Here is a 13,135-nt window from a genome sequence, read left to right on the forward strand (position 1 = left end):
CTTTGAGGATTTTCTGTTTTTTCTCTCTCTCTGATCATCCCATACAGCCTAGGACTTTGGTACAGCTCATCTTCTGACTCATCAGACACCTTGAATGCTTTTTTGCTTCAGCAAGAGTACTTCCGGCTTCAGTGTGTGCCTTTCAACATAAAAGCGCAGAAACGCACTCTTCAGCAATTCATGAATGGATTGCGGAGGTTCATTGTTGTCATTGAAAACTATTTTGAGCAAAGAAATCTTAATTTAAGGTCAACTTACTAACACTTTTCCTAATAGATGCTGGTATAGATGCTGGTAATTATATCCATGACCATATATCACTACCTGTTACTATTTTGAGCAAATGGCATCTGCTGAGAAAAACCTTAAGAGGTGGTTGTAAACCTCAGCAATTTCACCTTGTGTGAAGATTTTGTTTGGTAATGTGATATTTAATCATGACACAATTGAGATTAAATAAATATAAAGTAACATTAAATTACATTTTTTAAATGTAAAAGCTGCACTTAAGACCAGAGTCATCCAGTGAGAACAGTTTCTAAGTTGAACATTGTGCAATTAATCTGTATTTGTTAATGCACAACCTGAAGTACAAACACTGGTCAGCACTTTATCATTTAATTACAGTACTTTGTAAAGCTGCTTTGATTTGGTTACTATATGAATTATTTGTCAGAATACTTGTAGATCAATACAAATATGTCAAAATGTCCAACAGTGTGTTTGCTCGGCCAAAAGATTGAAAATATGTCATCTAAGATTATGGTTGCAATTAGCTGTAGCTCAGGAGGAAGAGCGGGTTGTCCAGGAATTGGAAGGTCACTGGTTCGATTTCCTCGGCTGCATGTCAAAGTATCCTTGAGCGAGATACTGAACCCCAAATTGCTCCTGATGAGCAGGTCAGCACTTTGCATTGCAGCCTCTTCCATCAGTGAATGAATATGTGTGTGAATGGGTGAATGTGACAAGTGTTGTAAAGCGCTTTGAGCAGTCAATAGACTGGAAAAGCACCATATAAATGCAATAATTACCATTAATGAGCTCACCCTATAGGCTGTAGTGAGATCATATGAAAACCTTTCTAATCCTTTTTAACTTTGGCCTTTTTCTTTTCTTACTTGTACTATGCTCTTTGGACACTGGTTTTGTGGAAGCAAAGTGGGCATTTATGTCAAAACGAGCCTATCCTACTTTCAAGGTGAACTGAACACAAGAATAAAGCTGTTTTTTTATTCTTACTGTGTTACTGGAGTTTTGACCTGTTCTTGGCTTTATGATGCAGGCACCTTGCAACTGAGGTGAATGTAATAATGCCACATTGACTGCAGAGTTTGTATTTAAAATGTAATTAGTTGATATTGTGTGTATTAAGTTGATTCATCACGGCCCATCCTGCTGTAAGGAACGGATATGAAAGGAATTTGTTGTGATGCTGCTTTTACTCTGAAGGAGCCGGGCCGGAAGTGTGATCTATTGTAGCTGGCGCCTTCTTAAAAACTGGAAACGTCACCCGGACCCCCAGAGGGCGTGACTGACGTCTCGTCTTGTCCAATCAGGACGCGGTTGTGTCGCTTCCTGTCCAATCAGAGTGCATCCTGTTTACGAGCCGCTCCCTGTTAGCTGCAACTGCTGAACGGAGACAAACGGCGTCATTCTCGCTCAGTTACAGTTTCGTTATTAACTCAAATAGTTTCTAATTTTGGTAAAAAAGTCAACAGAGAGGTCAGATAACGGTTCGGGCACTCTGTCGTGTGTTTACTCTTCGCTGAAAAGCCGTCGTTTCCTGTTCCGGACTGTGAGTAGTTTGCCTCCGCCTTCGGTGTTTGCTCTTGTGGTCTGTGGAAGATAAAAATATAGCGGATCTGATAAGGTGATTTACAAAAGTTTATGTTGACACAATGCTGTGTGAGAGTGTGGGAGAGTGAATGAGAGAGGACTGGTGTGTGTTTGTACCGTGCTGGTTTAACTGGTTCACTGGTATTAACAGCCTTACAGTCAGTCTCATGCTGGTGTTGCCTTCAGGTGCTGCTCAGCTCATTCATTTTGAGGAGAAAACAGCCTCAGGTGCATCAGCTGTCATCTGAAAGCTTTGACAGGTAATGATAATAAAACAGCAGGCAGGCAGGTGTGCTTGTATGATCCCAGCAGGGTTTTTGGCAAGAGAATTGGAAGTTTTGGGTTGAGTCATTAAAACTGAATGAACTAATTAGTGGTTGCTGCTCCTTTGCATCGCTGTGCTATGGATCATATGGCCCACTTTATATACAGGTGGGTAGTTAAGCAATGCATCGTATTTTATTTGCTCATTGTATAATTTTCATAATCTCCATGCACAAAGTAAATATAAACTATAGCTACTATATAAATGAGGTGGGGTAGAAAGTCAGGATGAGGAGTAAAATATAATGCAGCGGACAGTTCAAGTACTCACTGAAGTAGAATTACCCTGGGATTATAAGTAAAGTACACTAAAAGTATCCCAAATCACATATTAAAAGGTAAATTCCCATTTATCCTGCTTAGTGAAGTCCTTCTTTGTAGTTTTACTGGAACGAAACCCTCTTAAGTTTCCAAAAATATCTCATCTCAGTATCTTTCATAACTTCCGGCTGTGACGTATTTCGGTCACAAAATTGTTTTTCATTTCGACAGAGGAACACAACTAACCACAACTCATAACGAGAGTGTTTTCACCACAACATGGCACAGAGAGAGCCCAGCCTCAGTGTGTAACTGCTGATGAAGGAGATTCTTTCGCTGGAGATCAGTCAGTTTATTTAGTGTCTGTTTGAGGACTGCCGGCCTCTTTTGCATGTGGAAAAGATAAATTTATACGGTCATACCGTGTTATCTTAACAGCCCCACCATAATATGAAGGACATTTAATTTAAAGTGAGACAGGTTGATCATAGGACCAGTCAGCATCATCCATTACAAGAGGTTTATGACTTTATTTCTGTCGTGCATCAGTAAAGTAACTATAGGAGTTGTTTTATTGCGGACTGAAGTTCGGAGGATTATAAAGAAACTGTTTGGATTCATTGTTGAGCTGCAGATGTGGCACCAGATGTTTACATTGTTTCTGTTTCACAGTCCAAAATCCAAAGATACTAAATGTAATTTTCACAGAAGACAAAGATCAGCAGCAAAGACTCACAGCTGGGAATCTGGAATGCTGCAGTTTAATAATTATGTACTTTTTGCTCTACAAGTGACACAAACGATAAGTCAATTATCAGAACAGTTGCTTAATGATCTCATAATCCACTAATGGACTTACGGTTTCAGCTGTAATCGTCTTTAACTCACCCGAGTCCCTCGGGAGCTTAGTTGGGCTCATATTTGTTGTAGTTCTTGTTCTCGCTGTTGAAGGTACCGAATATAAGGCTTTACTTGAACGTCCTTTATTTAGCATTTATCAGCAGTATTTATTTATAAATGATGAACACTGTAATGTAGTTGTAGGCAGATATAAGTGTTTATTAACCCATTAATGAGTAAAGAAAAGGCCCACAGAATTATTCCTGTTCATGTTGAAACACAAAATCTGTGGCTACATTTGACCCAGAACAAATTTTTATATTGCACATTTTTATCATATTGTGTTTCTGTTGAAGTTCCTGTTGTCTGACTATTTGACCTCTGCTTCCTGTCAGACTGAAGCTCTTGAACAGTTTTTCGAACAGTTTTCTGACCAGCTGACGCGTTTGTTTCAATGCGACCCGACTGCGCGATCTGTTTTCATACTGAAGTCTTTCTGATCTGAATCCTGATCTCTCTGTGTCCTCCCTCAGATGGCGGACTGTGTCTCTAAGGTGGAGCTGAGCGTCTCCTGCTCTGACCTGCTGGATAAAGATGTCGGCTCAAAGTCTGATCCTCTGTGCGTGTTGCTGCAGAAAACAGGAGGAGACAAGTGGGTCGAGGTAACACGGCACTCACTCTACATTATACATGGGTCTTTATTTTATTTTATTTTGAATTTTTATGTAAGATAAATTCAACACTCTCTTCCCTCTCTGTCTGTCTCTGTCAGCTGGGTCGTACTGAGCGTTTGAACAACACCTCCAGCCCGTCCTTCAGTCAGCGTCTCAGAGTCGATTATCACTTTGAGACGGTTCAGAATCTGAAATTTGGGATCTACGACATCGACAACTCCAGCGCTGACCTTGGTGATGATGACTACCTGGGAGGGGTGGAGCTAACTCTGGGACAGGTACACAACAGACCAACTTATATACCAGACTCAAAAAAATGTGTGTTTTTTCCTTTGAGTCTGGTTCAGATGGGTCCTCTCATATTCAATTTCCAGTGAGCTGGACACATCTAAATCTGACAAACATCTGTCTTAACTTTAATTCAGTCTCATCTTCATCTCTCACCTTCTCATCTTTTCTACCTTTTACGTTTTCATTTTCCCAGAAATATGTCAATATGTCGACACAAGACAGAACAGAGCATATCAATGAAAACTTGATTATATAATTCCTAAAATAAAAATGATTTGTGAAAGTGAAACCTTTCTAACCTGTGAAAAATAATTCATTTGTTTTAATAAAAGTTTTTAGGACTTGATAACAGATTGTATCATTATCCAGGTCCAGGTTTTCAGAATTTTTTGTTTTATGTGACCAACAGTCCAAAATTCAGTTCACAATTATATATATATATAAAAAAAGTCACATTTGAGAAGCTGAAATTGGAATTTTTCGCACTTTTAGCTTGAAAAATGACTGAAATGATATTTTAATAATCGTTATTATCGATTAGCTAATTTGAGCTCATCTATATGTAGAAGATTTTTTTTTTCTGGCTTGTGCGTGATGTCCAGTGGAGTGTGAGCACCCTCTGGAGGTCATATATAGTCGTGACCCTCTGCTCTCGTCTCATTGGCTGTTTTTAAAAGTCAACAGTGTGAATGAGACGCGTTGGAGGAGGTTGTTTGTATCACAGTAACTGAAGGAAACTGAGTCAGATGCTGCAGGTTGGAGGCAGACATCAGCTGAGGAGAGTAAAACATCTCCATCATAAATAGTAATGATGGTTCATCATGTCACAGCTTTTATATGAATTCATAACCAACATGTTTAACAGTGATTCTAATTAATAATTGTTTAATTACAGAGTTGTTAGTTGAAGTTTCTCAGGTCCACAAATTGGTTTTGATGTCACACCACCCTCTGCTGGACAAACTCTGTAATCACAACACAGTCTCTGAATTAAAAGGACTGTGTTGTCATGGATTCAGCTGAAGACGAAACCTCCTCTTTGTGTGTTTCAGATCGTTTCCAGTAAAACCATATCCAGACCGCTGCAGCTGAAGAAAGGCAAACCTGCAGGGAAAGGAACCATCACGGTATGTACAGAGTTAAGCTTAATGTCATGTTCTGTTGTGTCCATTATTGTGACTATCAGGTAAAGACTCTGAGTGTGTGTGTGTTTGTGTGTGTAGATCACAGCAGAGGAGATCAAGGACAACAGAGCCATCGTGTTGGAGCTGGAGGCGAAAAACCTCGACAAGAAGGTAACTCAGCTCCTCCTCCTCCCAGAGTTATTTTTTATTGTCTCCTGTTTTGTTCAACTTTAACTGAGTGGATTTGCTCACTAGTCCAATAAAAACACTCATTTAGTGTATTGGAAATTGCAGAAATCATTATTACAAGGTGTGTCAATCGTTATTATGGTTCGTACAAAATGACACCAGCAGACAGTTAGCTGTAATGTTGCTCTCAGGGACAGTTTACAGTTTGTGATCACTCAGATCATTTTTTATTTATTACCCACATCAGAAACCATCTTAAATGAGTGTGGGACTGTTTCCTCAAATGAGAAAGACTAATGTGACCGTATCTTTATTCTCTCTTCGTCATGCACGTCTACTTCAAAAACCTTTAAGATTTTTCTTTAAACCTCTTCGCCTATGACTGAAACCAGGGTACTTGATAAGATGATGTTTAAGAAATCAGCTTAAAGGACTGTAAACCGGTTAATTTAAGCACACAAGTTTTCTTAATAAAGTCTGAGATGAGATGGCAGCACGTTTTATTTTCTCTGTTCAGGATACCTTTGGGAAGTCTGATCCGTTCCTGGAGTTTTTCAAGAAAGGAGATGATGGAAAGTGGCAGCTGGTGCACAGAACAGAGGTGCGTGCACACACACACACACACTCTAGCTATACAGTGGATACAGTTATACGCTCCAATTAAAGAAATAATTAAGATTTAAAAGGAGGGAAAAACATTTCTACTTTCAATTTCTAAAGCTATAATTGATCTACTTGAAGAGCACACGTAGTTTGGTGCTGTTGTGAAGATGATGGTGGATGTTATAATCAATCGAACAAACTTTATTTATATAGCACCTTTTAAACAAATCAAAATGCAATCCAAAGTGCTTTACAAGTGATTGAAAAAGAAAAAAACATTGTATAAAAACAGGTTTAGACACTAATGCACACCAATTTCAATGAAATGAAAAGTTGAAGTAACAAAAGATGGATGATGGAGGTTTGTGTGTTTGTGTAGGTGGTGAAGAACAACCTGAGTCCCACCTGGAGGAAGTTTACTGTTCCTCTACAGACGTTCTGCAGCAGCGACCTCGACAAACCGCTGAAGGTTCCACCAATCAGACTCCACCTCTTTTCAAAACCACCAGTCAGAATCCACCTTCAGTCATATCAACCATCACATAAATCTCTTCCCTCTGCAGGTGGATTGCTCTGATCATGACAGTGATGGATCTCATGATCTTATTGGTTCTTTCACCACTAAAGTCTCTGATATGCAGAAAGCGGCACACGGTTCCCCGGTGAGTTCACTGATGATAAAAAACTTTTAACGTCTTTCTATTGGCTGGTCGGAGTTGATTCAACTGGGTGATGTTTTGTCCCCCAGGTGGCGTTTGACTGCATCCACCCTGAGAAACAGAAGAAGAAGAAGAGCTACAAGAACTCTGGAGTCGTCTCTGTGAAGAGCTGCAAGGTAGAGACTACATTACCCAGAGTTCCCTGCTGGGAGTTGCCCTTCTGATGGACCTCATGGGACTTTATTTCACATCAAACATCATTTGTGTGATTCATTCAATTCAGATGGGATCGAACAATTATTTTTTTCTGGAACATCTGGTGTTGTTTCTCTAAGAAGCTTGGCAACCTGCAGACACTGCTCAGGGTAGAAATGCACCCTCGTGCCATGTACTAGATTTATAATTGTCAGGTGACAGTGGAGTCATAGCACAGGTTCGATAAAAGGAGTCATTGGGTCAGATAACATGGAAGCTGTCATGATTGGTTTTGTCCACATTGATGCAGGAGTGATTCTTTGACCCACACCGTGTCCTTGTGTTTCTGTGTGTTTGCAGATGGTGGCTCAGTACAGCTTCCTGGACTTTGTGATGGGAGGCTGCCAGATCAACTTCACCGTATGTCAACGACAATCAACACATTTTAAATGATTTATTTTAGGCCACCAATCTGCAGACCCCTCATTTATTAATCATGACTGATGTATTAAAACACAATGTATGAACTGCTTGATTAAATTAACATGTAAACAATGTATTTCAATAATGAATGGATGTTTGTAGGTGTGGATTCATGAATGAATGAATGTTGTATGAACACTGTAGGTCGGGGTCGACTTCACCGGCTCTAATGGTGATCCTCGCTCGCCCAACTCTCTCCACTACATGAGTCCAGACGGGTTGAACCAGTACCTGTCTGCTCTGTGGTCTGTGGGCCAGGTGATCCAGGATTACGACACGTAAGTACACACTCACACACAGCCTACACCAGAAAACTACACCTTCAAAATATTCATCAAATCCCCAAACATACAGACACAGACCTCAGGATGTATAATGCCACACCGTAATTCCTGAACCTACATCCTAATCCCTTAATCTCACAGATTTTTATTTGTATTTATGTGACTGTTACTTTCTGTTTCCTCTTTCAGTGATAAACTCTTCCCAGCTTTCGGATTTGGAGCCAAACTGCCTCCAGACTATCAGGTCAGCTCTCTAACCAACCAATCACAATGCAGCTTTCTTCAGCCTCTCAAGGGTGACATCATTTTTAGCCCCAACCAGAGTCTTCTTTGAGTCTGTTATTTTGTAATTATATGATTTTGGTTAACCAATTACAAAATCTGAAAGTTGAAATTACATCATCAGTTTTCTAAGCAGCCAACCAGAGTAAAGCTTGTAGATTGTCAGTTTTATTTAATGGTTGTGTTGTTGATCTTACAGGCTGCACACCATGAGTTCGCCCTCAACTTCAACCCCACCAACCCCTACTGCCAAGGTACACACACGCACACACACACACACACACACACACACACACACACACACACACACACACACACACAGACAAACACACTCAGTAAGGCCGGGCTCACACTACAGAAGTTTTAAAATCCTAACTGATTGTGAAATCGGGTTGGATCACGCACATAAAGAGAATCTTCACAGATATTCTTCTCTCTGTTCTCAAACCTGCACACACTATAAGTTTTTTAAATAATTGTGCATCACACACTACAAGATATTATTAAGGTTATCGTGCCAGAGAGGGCGATGCACCACCTCAAGTAATCTCATGGGGACATGGAGCAACAACTTGCTGTGTTAACATTAATACTTTGCAGTGAGAAAAAACAAAAGAAGTCAACAGCAGCATGCCAGCTCACGTCTAGCTAAACAAACACATTTGATATCAAACACGCTTGATATTTATTGGGGCAGCCTCAACCCTTTTCTCTATTTTATAATGTATCATATATAATGTATTTTGTAAAACTAATGCAGCTGAAAAAGTATCTAGTAAAATAACCATACTAGCAGCAATTGAAAGTTTTTCTTCGTTAACCTTCTTCCCTTCTGTCTCTCTCAGGTATTGAGGGGATCGTTGAAGCCTACAGGATGGTTTTGCCTCAGCTGAGACTCTCTGGACCCACAAACTTCTCTCCCCTCATCACTCATGTGGCTTCCATCGCTGCGACCGCTGCGCAGAGCAACACTGCCTCTGTGAGGACACACACACAAGACCACACATAAAAAATTCACCAAAAACTCACACCCACACTCACACTGACATCTATATCTGTGTCTCTCTGTAGCAATACTACGTCCTCCTCATCCTCACTGACGGTGAGATCACCGACTTCGATCAGACCCGGGACGCCATTGTTCGGGCGTCGCGCCTGCCGCTGTCGATCATCATCGTGGGGGTGGGGCCGGCGGACTTTAAGGCCATGGAGCTGCTGGATGGAGACGATGGTGTGCTGAGGTCGACAGTGGGGGAGGCGGTCGCCAGAGACATTGTCCAGTTCGTCCCGTTCAGGCAGTTCAAAGACGTAAGGCTGCGTGTGTTTGTATGTGTATGTGCGCTTGTTGATCCTTAACAGCTGTGCATTTTTGTCCGATTCTTTTTGATTTATGGATTTATATCTGCCTCCTGATGATTGTCGTATGAACTTCTCTGTGAGAGAACATCAGACTTAAAGGGAAACAGACTTCCTGGGTGATTGGGTGGGTCCATTAAGGTCTGCGACACAACAGCTGCCAACCTATCTTGAAGTTTTCCAGAGTGTGGAGTGAGAGGAAGTCTTAAAGGATAGAGGCACAGTCCATAACATTTGACAGTTTCCTAGTTGATCAGCAACTAAAAGTGAATAGATTGTGAAAAATCTGGAGGGTTAGGCCATAGACAAAAGCTAACGTTAGCATTCAACTACTTCATAGCGAACATTACCATTTGATAGTGTTACTCAATAGGAAATATCAACACACATCTTGGACACAATTATTAAATACCTGGAAGTAAAACACACAGGATGTGATCAAACTTGAAACGCAACGCAACACCAGACAGGCACTTACGTGGGATATCTCTCTCTCTCCAGGCTCCCACATCGTCTCTGGCTCAGTCTGTCCTCGCCGAGGTTCCCAACCAGGTGGTGTCTTACTTCAAGATGAGAGGCCTTGAACCACCTAAACCAAAGGCTGTGCCCAAAGCCTAAACTCCACCCCGACACACCCCAACTGTGCACTCCTCAGACCCGACCATGATGCTGAAGGCCAACCCTCATCTCATTCCAGGATCAGACCACGCCCCTCTGCTCTGGCCACACCCACACAATCGACCACTATTCAGGGACCAACCTGATGCGTTGCACTGAATCTCAGCCAATCATAACGCAGCACTGCGCTGTCAGCCAATCAGGAGGCCACGAGCAACCATTCCCAGTTTTTGTTTTTTTCCAATCAGTTTTATAATTACTTAGTATAGATGATTGATTATTGATTCCTTCTGCTGCTTCCACACTAACTATGCATATCAACATTCACAGAGCCACACACACACACACAAAGGATGTGTCCGCCATTTTTGGCTCCACATTCTGAATGTTGCCATAGTAACAAGATCTCCTGAGAGTTGAATCTGTATTGACTTTGGTTAGAGAGAAGTTTGGGGGTTTCCCATTCACTTCAATACAGGCAGCATCTTGTGGTCATTAGAGCGTGTGTGTGGCTCTGATTAGCTGAATTGATCAGGTATTGATACTTTGCACTTTGCTTTTGCTCTAAATGCTGGAAAATTATATTATAGCGTTATATATTCTATATCGTAGCTTTACTACTATAGCCTTTCTAACAAACTCAACTATAGCCTTACTGTAGACTTTAGCGTAGCCTCAGCACGCTTCAGCTGCTTCAGCCTGAATGTTTCAAGACTGTTCTGTCACGACTCTCAGTGGTTTGTTGATCTCGTCATCTTGGCTCCCAGTGCCAAACTCATTTATTCCATGAAGCTGTGTTTAGTCTGTGTTTCCTGAAATGGAAGTGATCCCTGTTTGACCCTTAAAACACTAAACCTGGTCACCTGCTACATCCCCTACATGATGTCGGTATTATACACAGGTCATGCTGCGAATCGAGTCGTCATCAGTTAATCTTTGCAGACTCCTTTGCCGCCATGTACATGTGTAACTCCGACTTCAGACAGTAGAGGCACCAGTTATTCGCTCTACAGGGGAAAAACAACAACTAAACAATAAATGACAAGATTTAAATAAATAAAGAGCAATAATAGAAGAATCATGGAGTTGAGTGAAGTCTGTGGAGGACAGCTTGTTACTTAAAGTAAAGATGATGTCCCAGAATAAAGTGCCTTTCTGAATAAACCCTCTGACAGATTCTGAGTCTTCAGAATTGAATATTTGCTGGGAGCCAACATGGCTGCCTCAGTCATGATGTTGTGATGCTGTGTTCAGGTCATGTGGAAGTTACCATAAATACTTCAAGCATCTTAAATCGGACTATCTTCCAGTTGTAGGTCGATCACATGCTGGACAAAGGTCCTGTGCTAGCGGGGTAAACACCAACTCACTTGCTAGCTACAGAGCTAACTGAGCTAGCAGTAGCTACATTCATAAACAGAATACAGTAAGCAGCAGGTAGCTACTCTTGTGATGTTGCCCCTATTTGTTTGGAGTTAAACAGGTGACTGATTCTTACATACTGCACCTTTAACTGTCTCTCTTTAGCAATAAATAAGGCAGAAATGCAAAAAACAATCTTAAAAGGAACATGGCCGCTGTCTCCAGTTCTCCAGGAAGACGTAACCACGGTAACCCTTCATCCAACATGACCTCACCGGGGCGTCCCACATGGCTGAGCAGCATCACACTGAGAGTCTGACTGGAGTCTGCTCTGTTTAAATACCAAAGGCTATTTCCTAATTAATCTCCCATTGGGGATACTACAATGACCTGAACACACACACACACACACACACACACACACAAACAATGTGTCAAAATGTCTCAAAGTGTGTCAAGACTCATGTTTACTGAAGCAACGCCACATTTAATGTTGTCAAAAATGTTTATTAAAGAGCTTCTGCCAACACATCATCTGCAGCCACTTTACTCACAACTGCTAAGAGTTGATTTGAAATCACATTAAACCTCTTTAAATCACCACTTTTGCTGTTGATGTGAGAGAGATGACAGAAAAGAAAGGACGTTTTAAAAAAAAAAATATTTTGAAGTTATATTTTTGGCTTTTCTGTGGGTCCATTTTATTTACGTGACATCTTTGTATTGCATTTTATTTGTAACACTGACATTTGACATTCTTCATGTTTGGGAACAGTTTGTGTAGCAAAATAATCGCCGACTAGTCTTTGTAGCTTACAACGGCAGCTGTAAAGTGTTTTGAATTGGGAAAAAAGTGTTATAGAAATACTTTGCAGCTACATCTAATGGTGTTAATCAGCAAATGGAGCTAAAACTGCAAAAACTGTTAATTTATGCAGCTGTTTTCTAGAGAGACTAATGAAGAGTTCTGACCCCCTCAACAAGGTTATGCTGGAAAAAAAATGATTTAATGGACCACAACTTCAGATTATTTTGTGTTTGTCATTTTAATTTTAACTTCCTTCGATGCCAACCTGCGACACATTCTCAAGCTTGAAGTCCCTGTCAATCTGCCGTGATGAGTTGTTGCCAAAAATGTGTTTTATGTTCAAGTTGAAGGGAACTCTGTTTTCACACGTGGTTTAAAATGTTGGTTTAGCCTCTGTTGTTGGAAATGTGAAATGTGCTGTATTGCCACTGTAGCTCTGGATGTGTAGTCACATGATGCTGTGATGTCATCAGGTACGGCAGCTTTTTGAGAAGGGAAAAAAGACACAAAAGAAAATGCTTTCCTGTCTTAGCTTGATAAAGAACTACATCTCCCATAATGCTTTTGCTCCACATTGCCGCTCACCTTCTCACTGTGACCAAACGGTGTGTTTGCTGCTTTATTCACAGCGTCATGTGACCAAAAGCTTAACTGCTCACTAATTTCAACTTATCCCAGTACATCAACTAACCCAGTATAACCAGTAACATCATGTCTGTATGAATGCTGCCTGTTACAACACAATAATAAAACAACTTTGGGAAAGAGAAAACGTTTTATTTACTGTCTTTCAGTAGTGAGTGTGTGTGTGTTTTAAGGAGGAAACTAGTTGAGCAACTCTATTTGCTTTCTCAAACATTAGAGAGGACCTGCCCTAACAGACACACACGCCTCCATGTACAGTTACACACACACACACACAGGTGCCTCCCATCACCCTGTTAAA

At 40.9% G+C, this 13,135-nt stretch overlaps 1 protein-coding gene across 2 annotated transcripts; it reads left to right on the forward strand.

The window, feature by feature from the left end:
- The first annotated feature begins 1,577 nt into the window (after nucleotides 1-1,577).
- Nucleotides 1,578-12,961, forward strand: cpne1 (copine I). 2 transcript variants are annotated; one of them, XM_073467435.1, is made up of 16 exons: nucleotides 1,578-1,795; nucleotides 3,795-3,923; nucleotides 4,034-4,213; nucleotides 5,279-5,353; nucleotides 5,450-5,521; nucleotides 6,057-6,140; nucleotides 6,522-6,611; nucleotides 6,706-6,804; nucleotides 6,891-6,977; nucleotides 7,357-7,416; nucleotides 7,624-7,757; nucleotides 7,953-8,007; nucleotides 8,245-8,299; nucleotides 8,891-9,024; nucleotides 9,117-9,353; nucleotides 9,903-12,961. In XM_073467435.1, exons 2-16 carry the CDS (start codon nucleotides 3,795-3,797, stop codon nucleotides 10,017-10,019), a joined length of 1,608 nt encoding a protein of 535 aa, XP_073323536.1. In that variant the 5' UTR covers nucleotides 1,578-1,795; the 3' UTR covers nucleotides 10,020-12,961. The 2 variants fall into 2 exon arrangements, with proteins under 2 accessions (XP_073323536.1, XP_073323537.1); XM_073467436.1 differs by lacking the exon at nucleotides 1,578-1,795 and adding an exon at nucleotides 1,828-1,870.
- The last annotated feature ends 174 nt before the right edge of the window (nucleotides 12,962-13,135 follow it).

Source organism: Pagrus major, chromosome 6 (genome assembly GCF_040436345.1).
Source record: "Pagrus major chromosome 6, Pma_NU_1.0".
In the NCBI taxonomy this organism is placed as follows: Eukaryota; Metazoa; Chordata; class Actinopteri; order Spariformes; family Sparidae; genus Pagrus; species Pagrus major.